Consider the following 15,753-nt stretch of genomic DNA (forward strand, 5'->3'; position numbering starts at 1 on the left):
GATGATGATGATGATAAGATACAGCATAAGCGTTAACTTCAACACCGCCGGCGGTAACGCGCGCGTGCACGCAAAGTGTCCCCGAGCGCGTCGATTCACCGATGAACATTCGCGTGAACTCCACCTCACCTCGCCTTCGTTCCTGCATCCGTGGGATGGAAGTCCGCTGTAAAGGCAAAACCCCCGCGTATAAACGTTTCGCCTTTGCCCTCTGCCGGAGGCGGAACTCGGTGAGGGTGTTTTTTTCTCTCTCTCTCTGTGTGTGTTCTGTCGCTTTACTGATCTGCGTGACCCATTCCGCCTATCTCGGCTCAGGTGCGTGCGTGCGTGCGTGCGTGCGCGCGCGCGTGCGCAAAGCTGCGGCGACTGTCCTTGACATTTGCTTCCATCTCGGAGTAGGTAAGTCGCCGCAGCCGTTATATTCGCTCTTTGAAGTCGCGCCAGGTCGTAAAAAAAAAAAACTCGCTCGGCAATTTTGAAAGAGATCTCAGCGCCGGCGGTGGGAATGAAGGTTCCTGCAAATTGCGCTCAGTGACGAATTGCCCCCGTTGCTCGACTCTTAGTCGGACGCGGTGTTTGCTCTGCGCGTCACTCTCTCGGTTTCGAGTCAATTTTTGACCAGACACAGGCGAGCGGCATCTCTCGCCGCGCCGCGCGAATCAATAGGGACGGCCGCGAAGGAAGCCTCAACTCCGTGACGGAGCCGCACCGCAACTTACGCACCACCAACTCCGGGAGGAGGAGGGAGAGGAAGCAGAAGAGAAGCTCGTGGAGTGTTTAGGGGTTTTTTTTTGAAGAGTTACCAAAAAAGAGAAAGAAACAACAGAACCCTTGCGTTCGCGCGCGGGGAACCCTCCGTTCGCAAGTCACGGACACGGCGAGGCGAGCAGCGTCTCGCTGTGCGCGGCAGTGCGAGTGAATGGATCAGGACTACAAAGGCGCAGAGATCCCTGGTGAGAAGGTAGGGCTGCTGCAGGATCCCGCGCGACCTCCCATGGGGATGGTCTTCCACGGGAACCTGAGCTTCCCCGGGCCGGGCTCCATGCAGCCGATCTTCGGCGCGCGCTCCTATCCGCTCCACGCCGACCAAGTGTCGATGCCGACTACGCCATCGGCCCTCGACCGCGACTCCCCGACGCTCGACCCGCTGCGCTACATTCCACAATCGCTGAGCGGCCACGGGGGGTCCGAGCAGCAGGCCTCTTTGCCGGTCTCCCTGCCGACCTCGGTGCCGGCGCTGATGGCGGGCAGGCACCAGCAGCACCTGCACAACCCGCACCACCACCATCACCCGCATCCCGTCGGCACCGCGCCCTCGGCCTATCAGTACCAGCGCTCGCCCGCCGAGTGCCAGGTCACCCCGTCGCCGCTCTATCCGACGTGGGCGCAGATGGACTACCAGAGGGCCGCCGTGCTCGGCGGCCCGGCAGACGGTGGCTTCTCCGACCAGAGGATGGGCCCATATGGCCACCACCACCACCACCACCACGCGGCGCCCTACTACAGTCCGCCCTACAGCAGCGGAGCGCTCAACCACGGCCTCGCCAACATGTCCTCGGCCCTCGGTGAGTGGCCAAGCACCCGGACGTGCGTTCACAACGGAAATAATTAGCGTCACGTATGCAGCCTTTGTCAAGAGGGTGCTGCTGCTGCATCGCGGCTTTATACATTTTATAAAAAAACATGTTTCAGTCGATGAATGATTGTTGTTTATTATCACAAGTGGACGGAGAAAACCCCACGCCTTGCGCGAGGTGGCGAAAACACTCTGTCTCCGTAAAGATAGAAACCGATGGCGATTAGTCCACTTTCTGTACCGCCTTCTGTTGGCGAGCCCAGGGGCACGGCACCTCCTGGACGCCCTTGGGTATCAGGAAGGGAGTTTCACAGCAACATGTGTGTGTGCGGCGACCCACCAACCCTCGCTGCTGCCTCCACGGTGCTGAGGATTGACCACAGGGGCAGCCACGTGCAGAACTAAACACACCACTGCCCGGCTAAGCATTGGCTGCAGCAGCTGGCAATTACCGGGTGCGGTGGCTTGCGCCTGTGTGAGACAGCGCCTTGGAGCCAGCGACTGGTGGATCACGGAGACATTCGTGAATCTCACACTGGTCTAACGAGAGGGCATTCACAGCGGTGGCGTTATCTTCTCGTTTTGGTGGTTTAGTTTTTTTTCGGGAACTCCGGTGTCTTACCCACAGCAAGTAGCCCGCTCAGTGATCTAATTGGCCACATAGAGCTGTGTAGCTTGGTGGGCCTTGCCTGATACAATGAAGCAAAACGTATTTGATATTATTTAATATATTGAAGCGTCTTGATACAGGGGGGTGTATATTAACCCCGTGTAAATATTTTTTCGCCCTCTCTTGATTTGAATACAAAATAAAACCAATAATAAGTGAATGCTTCTGCGCGGCAAAGGCGAGCAACTACGTTGTTGTGAAAGCTTCTCGCTATTGCTGCCATGAACACAACTGCAATGTGCCGTTTAGTCATTTAAACATGAGCGAGATGACGCTTCGGCAAATTTGTCGTCATCTCATTCAAAACGGATACATATTCTGTAGCGTGAAGTTACATTTATATCTCTTTTCTTTTAGGAGTACATAAACAAATCTACGCGTTCGTCAACAGCACTGTGACCTTAATAGGAAAAAAACAACTATGTAAGAGAGCGACGTTTCAGAGAATATGTCTCCTTTGACAGCAAGTAAAACTAAAAGAGGGCCATTGCTCGAATCGTCAGCGGTTGTCATGTTTGTCTTTCATTTTACGGCCACACAGTGTTACTGGCGAATGATGGACCGTGGTTTTCGTGGATTGGGGAAAGGCGGAGATTTGTAAATGTAATTTATTGAAACTAAATTAATGCTTATTTGACCAGGTAAGGTCCACTGAGCTATATAGCTTGTTTTCAGAAGCGACCTGGCTACCACAGATGATAGCTCAACCGAGTGGCTCATCATCGTGTGGACATTCATAGCAGCCAAATGCTCTAAACGCGTAATGTCGATTCTGAATTTCGGAGGAAAAAACCGGAGGAGTTGGAGAAGAATCCACGCGACCACGGGGAGAGCAATGTAGCTCTCTTTCAGAAGCAACCTGGCAATCACAAATGATAGCTCAACGAAGTGGCTTATCATCACGCGGGAATGTCGAGCAGCAGCCAAATGCTCTCAACGCGTGTTTCTAAATGCGGAGCAAAAATTGTGAGGACCCGGAGATAAATACACGGGCCAACGAGGAGAGCATGCAAACTCCAAATAGACATGCGTCAGGGTTCGGGATCGAACCCACGACCTCCTGTATACCCAGCGAGGTAGTTGACATCTCGACAAAGTGGCGGCTCTTATATAATATTATTATTGTTGTTATTCTATTGTTTGTGTTCGTGCACCACTAACAACGCAGCAGCAACAACAGCAGCATCACCGAATCATCCGTTCTGAATAAGGACCGTTGTCCGAAACGTTGGTCGAGGCATACTCTCTAAAGATGTTTACATCTGTTATTCGGCAGTGTTCGTGCCAATTGCGGCTACTTTATTATGACGTGTACCAACAAACGTCACTAACGAAACGAGGTCAATGTATTTATAAAAGCCGGGATTCATATTTAAACCACGAACAAAGAATACATTAGTACTCATCATAAGCCTTATATATAGGCCTATATCCTGTGCAAGTAGGTCGATCTCACGTGTAATAGTATTTGAAATATCAACTGAACAATGTCTCAATGAAAATTCTGGACGGGTTTTTAAGAGTGCTCACCAATTATATAGTTTTAAGATTATCAACACGTCTGAACATTAGTTACCGAGAGCTCTAACGAGATCTATTGCAGCTCATCCTCGTATATACATATATACAACTAATTGCAGTTTAAAACTTATATTTTAACTAAGCGCTGCCAAGTGAGCGGAAACGTCCAGATTATATTTCCCTCTCAACACCAGATAAAAAAAGACTATTTGTTTTGCCTTAACCTGTTGATCTATTGTCTAAGTGCACTGAAGCAGCAACTTTTTTTTTGAGATATAAGGCACTATTGTGCCGCTGTTTACCCCGAGTAACTTTGCAGAGAGTCTCAGGCGGGCCGGGCACAATGCTGCCCCTTAACTCTCCGTGCCATCTGCGACGATGCGAGTCACGGACGTGATCCGCAATGGAGCGGCCGCGTCTCACAACGCGACGGCATTGGCGCAGCCGTCTGTTGCTCACGCACATTGAAGATGTCATTTCTACCGTCCAAATAAGAAAACAAAAAAAACAAACGTATTCGTTGGGTCTTTCGGTAAAGTCACGTAGATAGGTTCAAAGAAAATAATAATAAACTACGAGTAGTTTTTATATTTACGCGAGCTAACCCAAAACTACGAGTAGTTTTTTGTTATTTCTGTTATTTTCTTTGAACCTATCTACGTGATTTTACCGAAAGACCCAAAGAATATGAATTCCTGCAGTCACGAAAACTTAAGTCAAGATTTCAAAATAAACGTGTTATGGATTTGGGCTGGACACTTCGCTGTAGGTCAGGCATCGTGGAAGGTGGTCAGGACCGAACGATGGAGCCCCCAGGCAAAGGACACGAGACTATTTAAAACTCTTAAACTATATTCATAGTAAAATGTGTTTTGGGTTAGATCGCGTAACTATAAACGTGTCGTTAAACCCGCCACCACCCGACACAGCCAATGAGTAAGGTTTGTCACTTAAAAACCCGTGCCAATTATCTTCTTGGTTCTTTCGGTAAAGTCACGTAGAAGGGAAGTAATAAAATAATAAAAATAAAACATAATAACCAAGAAGATGAATCCCTGCAGTCACGAAAGCTTTAAATCGAGACCGTGCCAATTAGTTACTACTTCAGCACACCGGCTGTACGTTGGAGAGTAAATCCACGACATTTACAAATCGAGTACGACGTTATGCTGGTGACTACAACCATCCTCGTCATGCGAATTGTGCCGCAATTTTAATTGTGCCGGAGAATATACTTTTAAATGTTACCACCAGGTAAAGCCGACTGAGCTATATAGCCCCGTTTTTCAGAAGTGATCCTCCCACAAATGATAGCTGAGCGAAGTGGCGTATCACGTGGCAATGTAAAGTAGCTAAATACTCTGAAGGCGTGATGTTGATTCTAAATGTGGAGAGAGAAACCCCAGAGCACCCGGAGAAAACTCCACGCGATCACGGGGAGGGAGACAGACATCAAACCTCCAAATATGCAGCTGGCGTCACATGGTCGGGATCGAACCCACGACCTGCTTGCATATCACGCGCGGTTGTTAACATTTCGCCACCACGGCGCCCAATGCATGAGAACAAATCCACCGGGAAGATGGAGCGATGAAATACGATTGCAGGTGCTCGTAGGTGGATTTGTTTACCATCGCAAACGCTTTGTGAGAGATGGCGACGATTTTGGAGGGGGCGGGTGGAGGGGGGGGGCTTCATCAAGCAGTGGATTGATCATTGCATATGATGATGATGATGATAATGATGATGACGACGAACTATCAGAGCCGTCCCCTAGAGTTACGGCGAATCGGGGCGATTGCCCCGGGCCCCGTGCTTTGTGGGGGGGGGGGGGGGCACCCAGTGTCAGATGCGATACTTCCGATTAAGTTTGAAGGCGTTGGTGGGGGGGGGGGGGGCGAGCCCTGCGCCCCCCTCCTCTGCTTACTGTTCACTAAATTGGCTTTCGATAACCTCCTCCCCGCTTCTTACAAAACACCGAATGGAACCTGTTGCTAGGTTGTTGCTGCACCTCGGTGATAATTGACGGAGAGATGGAAAGCCCCTCCAATTCGACGGTGGAGTTTGCAGCTCTAGTCTTACAGCGTGTTCACACAATTCTTACTTTGTCATCAGACGCGCGCTCTGCGTAATAGCGCACAGCGCACCTCCGACTGGCACGGTTGGCTACGTACGGTGCGAAAGAAGTTAAAACATGCATACATACTATGCTCTGCCTCCCTAAATACTATCGTGATCAATTGTTTGATTTACAGATGCATTCCATAAGTAGGCTATGCAACCACACAAGTTGAGTAAGAGCATTTTTACATTTGCATCCTCTCTGGTCATTTCTCAATTGACCTGCTATGAATAAGGATAATTGACCGAAACTTTGTGCATGATGTACTTTCCCTTTTTTGAGACAACTGGTTTATTGACGAATGTGCCGAGTTTTTGTTGTTGTCTAATATTGTGCTTATACACCAAAGCCAACGCAGCAGCAGCATTATCATCAAATTATTTGTTTAATAAATACAGCAGTTTTGTGTTCGACTTGAAACAAAACCAATGTACATAAACCTTTTATTATAATTACTCCGAAGATATTTATTACAATTATATTTACCCAATAAATGTTTCAGAGACCCGTATTATCCCGAAGAGTCGCTTCTCCCATTCACAACAACACTCTGGGCGTTACCCTGGCAGTCTGCAGCTGGGCATGGCTGGCTGATGAGCTCTAATAAATACTAATACAATCTTGGCTCTGCTGGGCAGCATCTATCTCGGCATGGCTGGGTGATGAGCTATAATTAATACCAATACCATCTTGGCTCTCTAACTATTTGGTCATGGCTCGCTGATCAGCTCTAATGACGGCAGAACGTATCAGTGTGTTCCATTCTGCCCAATACATGTCATTATATTGACCAATGAGTAACCTTCTTGATACATGCATTTATTATTTATTTATTGATTATTATTTTTACTGATATAGCATTGCCATTAACACTCGGAGACACCTATTCAGATTACCAAAGGTTGGTATATCTTTAAAATCGATGCTGCAGCTATAGTCACCAACCCGCATTGACCATCGTGGTGAAGGATGGTCAAACAACACCCATAACCAATACGGGATGGGGAGGCCTTCATCCAGCAGTGGATTAACAAAGCTATTATTCTTATTATAAACAACATTATTACGTTTAGACGCATGTCTGAAGGTGCAAATAACGTAAAATCGACGAGCAACTAACATCACTATTGATGACAAAGCAGACAAACGAAAGAAAAAAAACGAATATATATTTGTTGGTAACCGAGCGAGATCTTAGGAACCTTGGGCAAAATAGAGAAAGAAGCCTATAATTTGGGGTGATTGTATTTTTACATACCCTATCATTTGCGTCGTAAATATAATTTACAGCACTTGCTGCCTATGTTTGATTTTTTTGTTGCAATCGAATGAACGTGCGCGCGTATCGCAGCAGAATTGCACACGAGGCGCGCACGATGAACCGTGCGTACTCTGTGGGAGGGGAGTTCCACAGTCACGGGAATTCCCGGGAGCGACGGAGCGACGTTGTAGTCGACGCGGCGACTACAACGTCGCTCCATCGCTCCAATTTGGTGCGTTGCGCGAAGCACGCAAACCCTCTCTGCTCCGTGAGAAACATTTACACGCCGTGACAACGAAAGCCACGATTATAATAATAATGATGATGATGATCTTCTTGGTTCTTTCGGTAAAGTCACGTAGAATGGAAATAATAAAATAATTAAAATAAAACATAATAAAATAATTCTCACGACGTTTCGGCCACAACGCAAGCAGCCGTCCTCAGGTGAAGAACAGGTCTGTCGAGAAGACAGAGTCTGAATGGAGACTGAATGGAGACTCTGTCTTCTCGACAGACCTGTTCTTCACCTGAGGACGGCTGCTTGCGTTGTGGCCGAAACGTCTTGAGAATTATTTTATTATGTTTTATTATTGTATTATTTCCATTCTACGTGACTTTACCGAAAGAACCAAGAAGATGAATCCCTGCAGTCACGAAAGCTTTAAATCGAAATTAAATAATGATGATGGTGTGTGCGTGTTATTCGCCTGTTACAATAACATCCCCAAAGGGAACGCCGCGCAAGAAAAGGACGAAGATTCTAGACAGATTTGAGGCTTTCGTGACTGCGGGAATCCATACTCTTTGGTTCTTTCGGTAAAGTAACGTAGGTAGAGAAATTAAAGAAAAAATAATATATCACGACGTTTCGATCGCAGCACAAGCGGCCGTCACTCAGACGGAATTAAACACAATAATGATGATTATTATTATAATGATTATTTTTCTTCTTCTGCCTGAGGACGACCGCTTGTGTTGCGATCGAAACGTCGTAATATTTTTATTTATTTTAGTTTCTTTTATCTGTCGACGTGACTTTACCAAAAGAACCAAAGAGTACACTCTGCAGAATCAGAATCTTTATTAGACTGGAGGAAATCCGATGAGCTGTGAGGCGCTTCTTTTTGTTCACGGATGGTCCAATATGGAGTCACACACCTGGGGGAGGTGCAGCAGTAGAGAGTCACACACCTGCAGCAGTAGAGAGTCACTCACCTGGAGGTGCAGCAGTAGAGAGTCACACACCTGCAGGCGCAGCAGTAGAGAGTCATACACCTGCAGGAGGTGCAGCAGTAGAGAGTCACACACCTGCAGGTGCAGCAGTAGAGAGTCACACACCTGCAGCAGTAGAGAGTCACTCACCTGGAGGTGCAGCAGTAGAGAGTTACACACGTGCAGGCGCAGCAGTAGAGAGTCATACACCTGCAGGAGGTGCAGCAGTAGAGAGTCACTCACCTGCAGGTGCAGCAGTAGAGAGTCACACACCTGCAGGTGCACCAGTAGAGAGTCACACACCTGCAGGTGCAGCAGTAGAGAGCCACACACCTGCAGCAGGTGCAGCAGTAGAGAGTCACACACCTGCAGGTGCAGCAGTAGAGAGTCACACACCTGCAGGTGCAGCAGTAGAGAGTCACACACCTGCAGGTGCAGCAGTAGAGAGTCACACACCTGCAGGTGCAGCAGTAGAGAGTCACACACCTGCAGGTGCAGCAGTAGAGAGTCACACACCTGCAGGTGCAGCAGTAGAGAGTCACACACCTGCAGGTGCAGCAGTAGAGAGTCACACACCTGCAGGTGCAGCAGTAGAGAGTCACACACCTGCAGGTGCAGCAGTAGAGAGTCACACACCTGCAGGTGCAGCAGTAGAGAGTCACACACCTGCAGGTGCAGCAGTAGAGAGCCACACACCTGCAGCAGGTGCAGCAGTAGAGAGTCACACACCTGTAGGTGCAGCAGTAGAGAGTCACACACCTGCATGTGCAGCAGTAGAGAGTCACACACCTGCAGGTGCAGCAGTAGAGAGTCACACACCTGCAGGTGCAGCAGTAGAGAGTCACACACCTGCAGGTGCAGCAGTAGAGAGTCACACACCTGCAGGTGCAGCAGTAGAGAGTCACACACCTGCAGGTGCAGCAGTAGAGAGTCACACACCTGCAGGTGCAGCAGTAGAGAGTCACACACCTGCAGGTGCAGCAGTAGAGAGTCACACACCTGCATGTGCAGCAGTAGAGAGTCACACACCTGCAGGTGCAGCAGAAGAGAGTCACACACCTGCAGGTGCAGCAGTAGAGAGTCACACACCTGCAGGTGCAGCAGTAGAGAGTCACACACCTGCAGGTGCAGCAGTAGAGAGCCACACACCTGCAGCAGGTGCAGCAGTAGAGAGTCACACACCTGTAGGTGCAGCAGTAGAGAGTCACACACCTGCAGGTGCAGCAGTAGAGAGTCACACACCTGCAGGTGCAGCAGTAGAGAGTCACACACCTGCAGGTGCAGCAGTAGAGAGTCACACACCTGCAGGTGCAGCAGTAGAGAGTCACACATCTGCAGGTGCAGCAGTAGAGAGTCACACACCTGCAGGTGCAGCAGTAGAGAGTCACACACCTGCAGGTGCAGCAGTAGAGAGCCACACACCTGCAGGTGCAGCAGTAGAGAGTCACACACCTGCAGGTGCAGCAGTAGAGAGTCACACACCTGCAGGTGCAGCAGTAGAGAGTCACACAACTGCAGGTGCAGCAGTAGAGAGTCACACACCTGCAGGTGCAGCAGTAGAGAGTCACACACCTGCAGGTGCAGCAGTAGAGAGTCACACACCTGCAGGTGCAGCAGTAGAGAGTCACACACCTGCAGGTGCAGCAGTAGAGAGTCACACACCTGCAGGTGCAGCAGTAGAGAGTCACACACCTGCAGGTGCAGCAGTAGAGAGTCACTCACCTGTAGGTGCAGCAGTAGAGAGTCACACACACCTGTAGGTGCAGCAGTAGAGAGTCACACACCTGGAGGTGCAGCAGTAGAGAGTCACACACCTGTATGTGCAGCAGTAGAGAGTCACACACCTGCAGGTGCAGCAGTAGAGAGTCACACACCTGGAGGTGCAGCAGTAGAGAGTCACACACCTGTATGTGCAGCAGTAGAGAGTCACACACCTGCAGGAGGTGCAGCAGTAGAGAGTCACACACCTGCAGGTGCAGCAGTAGAGAGTCACACACCTGCAGGAGGTGCAGCAGCAGAGAGTCACACACCTGCAGGTGCAGCAGTAGAGAGTCACACACCTGCAGGTGCAGCAGTAGAGAGTCACACACCTGTATGTGCAGCAGTAGAGAGTCACTCACCTGTAGGTGCAGCAGTAGAGAGTCACACACCTGTAGGTGCAGCAGTAGAGAGTCACTCACCTGCAGGTACAGCAGTAGAGAGTCACACACCTGGAGGTGCAGCAGTAGAGAGTCACACACCTGCAGGAGGTGCAGCTGCAGAGAGTCACACACCTGCATGTGCAGCAGTAGAGAGTCACACAGCTGCAGGTGCAGCAGTAGAGAGTCACTCACCTGCAGGTGCAACAGTAGGGGGTCACACTACTGCAGGTGCAGCAGTAGAGAGTCACACACCTGCAGGTGCAGCAGTAGAGAGTCACTCACCTGTAGGTGCAGCAGTAGAGAGTCACACACCTGCAGGTGCAGCAGTAGAGAGTCACACACCTGCAGGTGCAGCAGTAGGGGGTCACACACCTGCAGGTGCAGCAGTAGAGAGTCACTCACCTGTAGGTGCAGCAGTAGAGAGTCACACACCTGCAGGTGCAGCAGTAGAGAGTCACACACCTGCAGGTGCAGCAGTAGGGGGTCACACACCTGCAGGTGCAGCAGTAGAGAGTCACTCACATGTAGGTGCAGCAGTAGAGAGTCACACACCTGCAGGTGCAGCAGTAGAGAGTCACACACCTGCAGGAGGGGCAGCAGTAGGGGGTCACACACCTGGGGGGCCACCACAGTAAACGCGCGATCACCCCAAGTATAATGACGCTCGTGCTAATTAATCTCAGAATCAGTTTCTGATTTTCAAAGGTGTCAACTCCGTCACAGTGGTGCTGAGTGTAAATACAATTTCGCGTCGGCAGCTGTGCATATATAGCAATGTGTATATATATAACAGCGACATGTTATTACGTGTGCTATGAAGAAGGGCCGTTTTCCGAATTCTATTGAAGGCAGTGCCATGATTGACGAATGAGTTGAGTTTAGATGTTTAGATGTCCGTGTATATGCACCACTGCCAACGTAACAGCAACCGAGAATAATGTATCGTCGCACCAGGCTGAGAGCACGGAACGCATGGACAGCAACCCCTCGTTGGAGAAGTAGTAAACTTTGTACGAGAGTGGCTGACGTTTCGGGCAACTGCCCTTTGTAAATGCTGCCATCGGCTGAAACGTAATACGAAATTAATATATGGCAATGTTAAATATGAGAAGTTGGCGAAATTTCTCAACTGGCGTGTACATAGATTCATAATAATAAAAACGAACAACTTAAATGTATACGTAGAGGATGACGGCCCTTAAAGACGAGACGCAACCAGCCAATGTTGCTTAAAGAAGCGAGCGCGTTTCATCCGTGCGTGCATTGCCTGCCACGGCTCATCGACACGTAGTTCACTGGTAGAACAAGATACACGTGGATTCGAAAACACACGCAGGCGCAATGCATCGCTTGGCAATAATAGTGTGTAAAGTGGTGCATTTCGTCCATAGATCCCAATGCGCCCCGTGTATGAAATGCCAGGAAATAAAGATAACCTGCAGGGCATATGGCAGGGGATAAAGGCCAATTCACCCAATCACTCACCAACTCCCCTACTCACTTACTCACCAACTCACTCACCCACCCATCAACTCCTTACTCACCTACACATCCACTCACCCACTCGCTCACCCACCCACCATCTACCTTACTCACCTAATAATCCACTCACTCACCCACCCACCAACTCCCCTACTCATCCACTCACCCACTCACTCACCCACCTACCCACCAACTCCACGACTCACCTACTCAGGCACTCAACAACTCACTCGATCACCCACCCACCAACTCCCCTACTCACCTACTCATTAACACACCCAACCACATACCCACCCACCAACTCCCATACTCACCTACTCATCCACTCAAAGACAAATATCCCCGTTAAGCCTTCACAGACTGTTGGGGCAAGTGCTGTTAGCGAGTACCTATGAAGGCTGGAACGGCACCGTAGGGGTGGGTGGTCAGCACCACGCCCGGCCACCTTTTTCTCCCCAGTGGCGGTGTTTACACACCGCACCAGGACCTCGAGAAGGCCCAGAACCGGTTCAGATAATCGTCACCGTTGTTGGCCATGAGTGGGAATCGAACTCGGGTACCTGGTAGCGCATCGTATCACTAACCGCTACACTACCGCTCTCCGTCTCATCCACTCACCCACTCACGAACTCACCCACTCACCCACGCGCGCACTCACCAACTCATCGACTCACGCACACACCCACTCACCCACTCACGCACTCGCCCACTCACCCACTCGCGCACTCACCCACTCGCTCAGACCCTGCAGGGTCAACGGACATAACTAGACGGGGAGTATTGACCAATTTAAAGATGGTAGTTTTCAACACAGACGTAACGATATCGACCGACTCTGATTGCCCTCATTATCAAACGTGAGACGTCGTCCCAACGCGAGGGAGCTGCACACAGTGGCACAAAGACCGCACACCGCACGGGCAGAGCCCTGGGCCTCGGAGTTTTTAGAAGAAGGCGATCGGAAGACCTCAGGGACCCCGCTTGGGGTGCAGATGGATCCCTTCCTGTGAATGTCGCGGGCTGCTAACCCATTGCGTGCCCTGGAGATCAGCAGCAGCAGCAGCAGGCTGATCGCATAGCCTGGGAAGGACTCATCATCGCCAGAGGAAGGGGGGGAGCGGTGGAGATCAACTCGTGGATAGATGCTGCTGCTCCATTCTTACTTCGCATAACCCGAGAGAGGAGAGAGAGAGATTGTGGCGGCTTTGCGATGCCTTCATCGAGCAGTGGGTTGATCATGCCTGCCGCTGCTGCAGCAGCAGCTGCAGATGATGATAATGATGATGTATGTTGGATTTCTTTCGCACCGCACGTAGCCAACCATCCGCGCAAATCGAAGTTCGTCGTAATACGCATCGAATCTTCGCCACTCAATACAATCTCCGCGTCTGTTCGTATTTTCTCTCTCTGTCTCTCTCTCTTCCTTTCATTCTTTCACGCGGGCGCCCGTGAAGTTATAATCACGTCTCGCGGTTCTAATCACGGGTGGTCGAAGCAAACGCTTGCGGGTAACATTCGCGCGGCGAGCAATCTGCTCGTACGAGCGCTGGGATTGTGCCAGGGGTGCGAATTTCTTCTCTTCGCTCAAACAACAACAACAACCACAACAATCCCGTGTCCGAGACTACGCGCGCACCACAGCGGCGCACGCTGAACTGGTAAACTAATTGGCACGTGTTTTGTTTACGTGACAAACCTTGCTAATTCGGCTGTGCCGGGTGGTGGCGGGTTTAACGACACATTTATATGTCTAGATTTGAAGCTTTCGTGACTGCAATGATTCATATTCTCACGTTTTTTCGGTAAAGTCACGTAGGTAAAAACATTAAAAAGTAAAATAAAATAAAAATCACGACGTTTCGGAGGCAACACAAGCTTCCGTCTTCAGGTGGTACCGTCACAGCCACGACAGCTGAATATGACACATTTATATTTACGCGATGTAACCCGCGTCCACCGCCAACCGCAACAAAACACATCTTTTTATTATGCATGCAAAATAAATATAATGATAATCACATTAATCAGAATCAGGAGTGTTTCGAGCAGTGGTTCTGAACATTTGCTGCAGCCTGCAACTCCTTCGGTTCTCAGAAAGGGCCTCTCGCCTGCAGCCAGCTGAAGAGCCGCTGGTTGAGAGCGCTTGGCTGCGGCTGTCAACGTCCACGTGGTAAGGCGACTTCGCCGAGCTCGCATTAGTCATAGCCAGGAGCTGCGTAGCTCAGTGGGCATTACCTGGTCAAATAAAAACAAGTTATAGTTGTAAAGTGTTTTTTTTCCCGAGTAAAGGCCGTGATTCAGCTGAGAAGTTCTTTTCCAAAGGGACGACAAACCCGGCAGACAACTTAGCAATGATCTGACGTCGTTGAGGACAAGTCTGGTGAGCGTGCCACGCGGCTGAGATGTGAATCAGATCAAGATCGTGACCTTGGTTGTTGTTGTTTGTGTGATACTGCGATGGTAGGTGATGCACCGGGCAGAAATAACTCTCTCTCTCACACACACAATAATTTCACACATGAGTCATCGACAACAATAGCGTGGTCTTGCAATAAAAAAACTCTAGAATTTATTTGAAGAATAAAACAATGGGGAAGGAGGTGGGGGCGATATTTCTGGCAATGGCTGTTTTCGTAGCGCATGCAAAGATGATCTGACATACGTGGGTGTGATCTCGCTTTTACCACTGAACTCTGAGAGAGGATCATCGTCCGAAACGTTAGCTTTGGTATATACTGCATAGCGTATATTGTTTTGAAACAAGGCAGCGTTAATGATGAACGAGTTTGGATTTGTTGTTGTTGTTACATTGCACTCAATGCTTCATTGGCAAAGGCGACATTAAAACAAAACAACGTTTAAGCCTCGGGACCAGTTATTTCTGAGCTGATGAAGAAACATTCGCCAAATAGCATTGTCAGTGGCCATTATCAGACGCGATTCCGTTAATCTGAAGCCACGAGTACGCATGTACTTTGTGCTTATCCGAGCGTACATATATAGCCACTGCTTGTGTAAGTATGTGTTTCACTTGCTCCCGACAGGCTGTTAAAGGTTGCACGGGCGATCTTTGTCTTTGTATTATTATTTGCGTATGTACGCTTGCACCATGCAGGCTTTATATTGCATTACTGAATATTACGCGGGGGGTTATTGGTAGAACATTCGTATAGTCAATGTCATATTTGTAGTGGGCCGGTGAGAAAATGTGTGTACGCTTCGCCATGTACATGTGCGTGTGCATGTTTAGGAGCGGTGGTGTAGCGGTTAGCGCCACGCTGCGCTACGAACCCGGCCACCCGAGTTCGATTCCCGCTCACGGCCAGCACCGGTGACGATTACCTGAACCGGTCCTGGGCCTCCCCTAGGTCGACTCGGCCTCAAATGAGTACCTGGCGCGGTGTGTAAACATCGCCACTGGGGAGAAAAAGGCGGCCGGGCGTGGTGCTGGCCACCCACCCCCCTCGTGTACCGTTCCGGCCGTCATAGGTGCTCGCTAACAGCACTTGCCCCTACAGCCTGTTCAGGCTACACGGGGTTCGGAAGCGGTAGTGCAGCGGCTAGCGCACCGCGCTACGAAGCCGGCGACAAGAGTTCGATTCCCGATTACTATAAATATACAGTGGCGAATATTGTAACCCCTCCTGAGTCTCCCCCCTAGGTCGACTCGGCCGTAAGTGTGGTGTGTAAACATCAGCGCACGGGAGACAAAGGCGGCCGAGCGTGGTGTTGGGTTACCTGTTCCCTCTTGTGCCGTGCCAGCAG

At 49.8% G+C, this 15,753-nt stretch overlaps 1 protein-coding gene across 1 annotated transcript in view; it reads left to right on the forward strand.

Moving 5' to 3' along the window:
- The first annotated feature begins 448 nt into the window (after positions 1 to 448).
- The window catches only part of LOC133345340 (homeobox protein Hox-B9-like), a 55,601-nt gene continuing 40,296 nt past the window's right edge, over positions 449 to 15,753 (forward strand). The window contains exon 1 of the mRNA XM_061556019.1: positions 449 to 1,565. Coding sequence (XP_061412003.1) covers positions 920 to 1,565 — 646 coding nt within the window. The 5' untranslated portion in view covers positions 449 to 919. The remainder of the gene's footprint in view (positions 1,566 to 15,753) is intronic.

This window comes from Lethenteron reissneri, chromosome 21, assembly GCF_015708825.2.
Source record: "Lethenteron reissneri isolate LAM-NWPU_2019-01 chromosome 21, ASM1570882v1, whole genome shotgun sequence".
NCBI classification, from domain to species: domain Eukaryota; kingdom Metazoa; phylum Chordata; class Hyperoartia; order Petromyzontiformes; family Petromyzontidae; genus Lethenteron; species Lethenteron reissneri.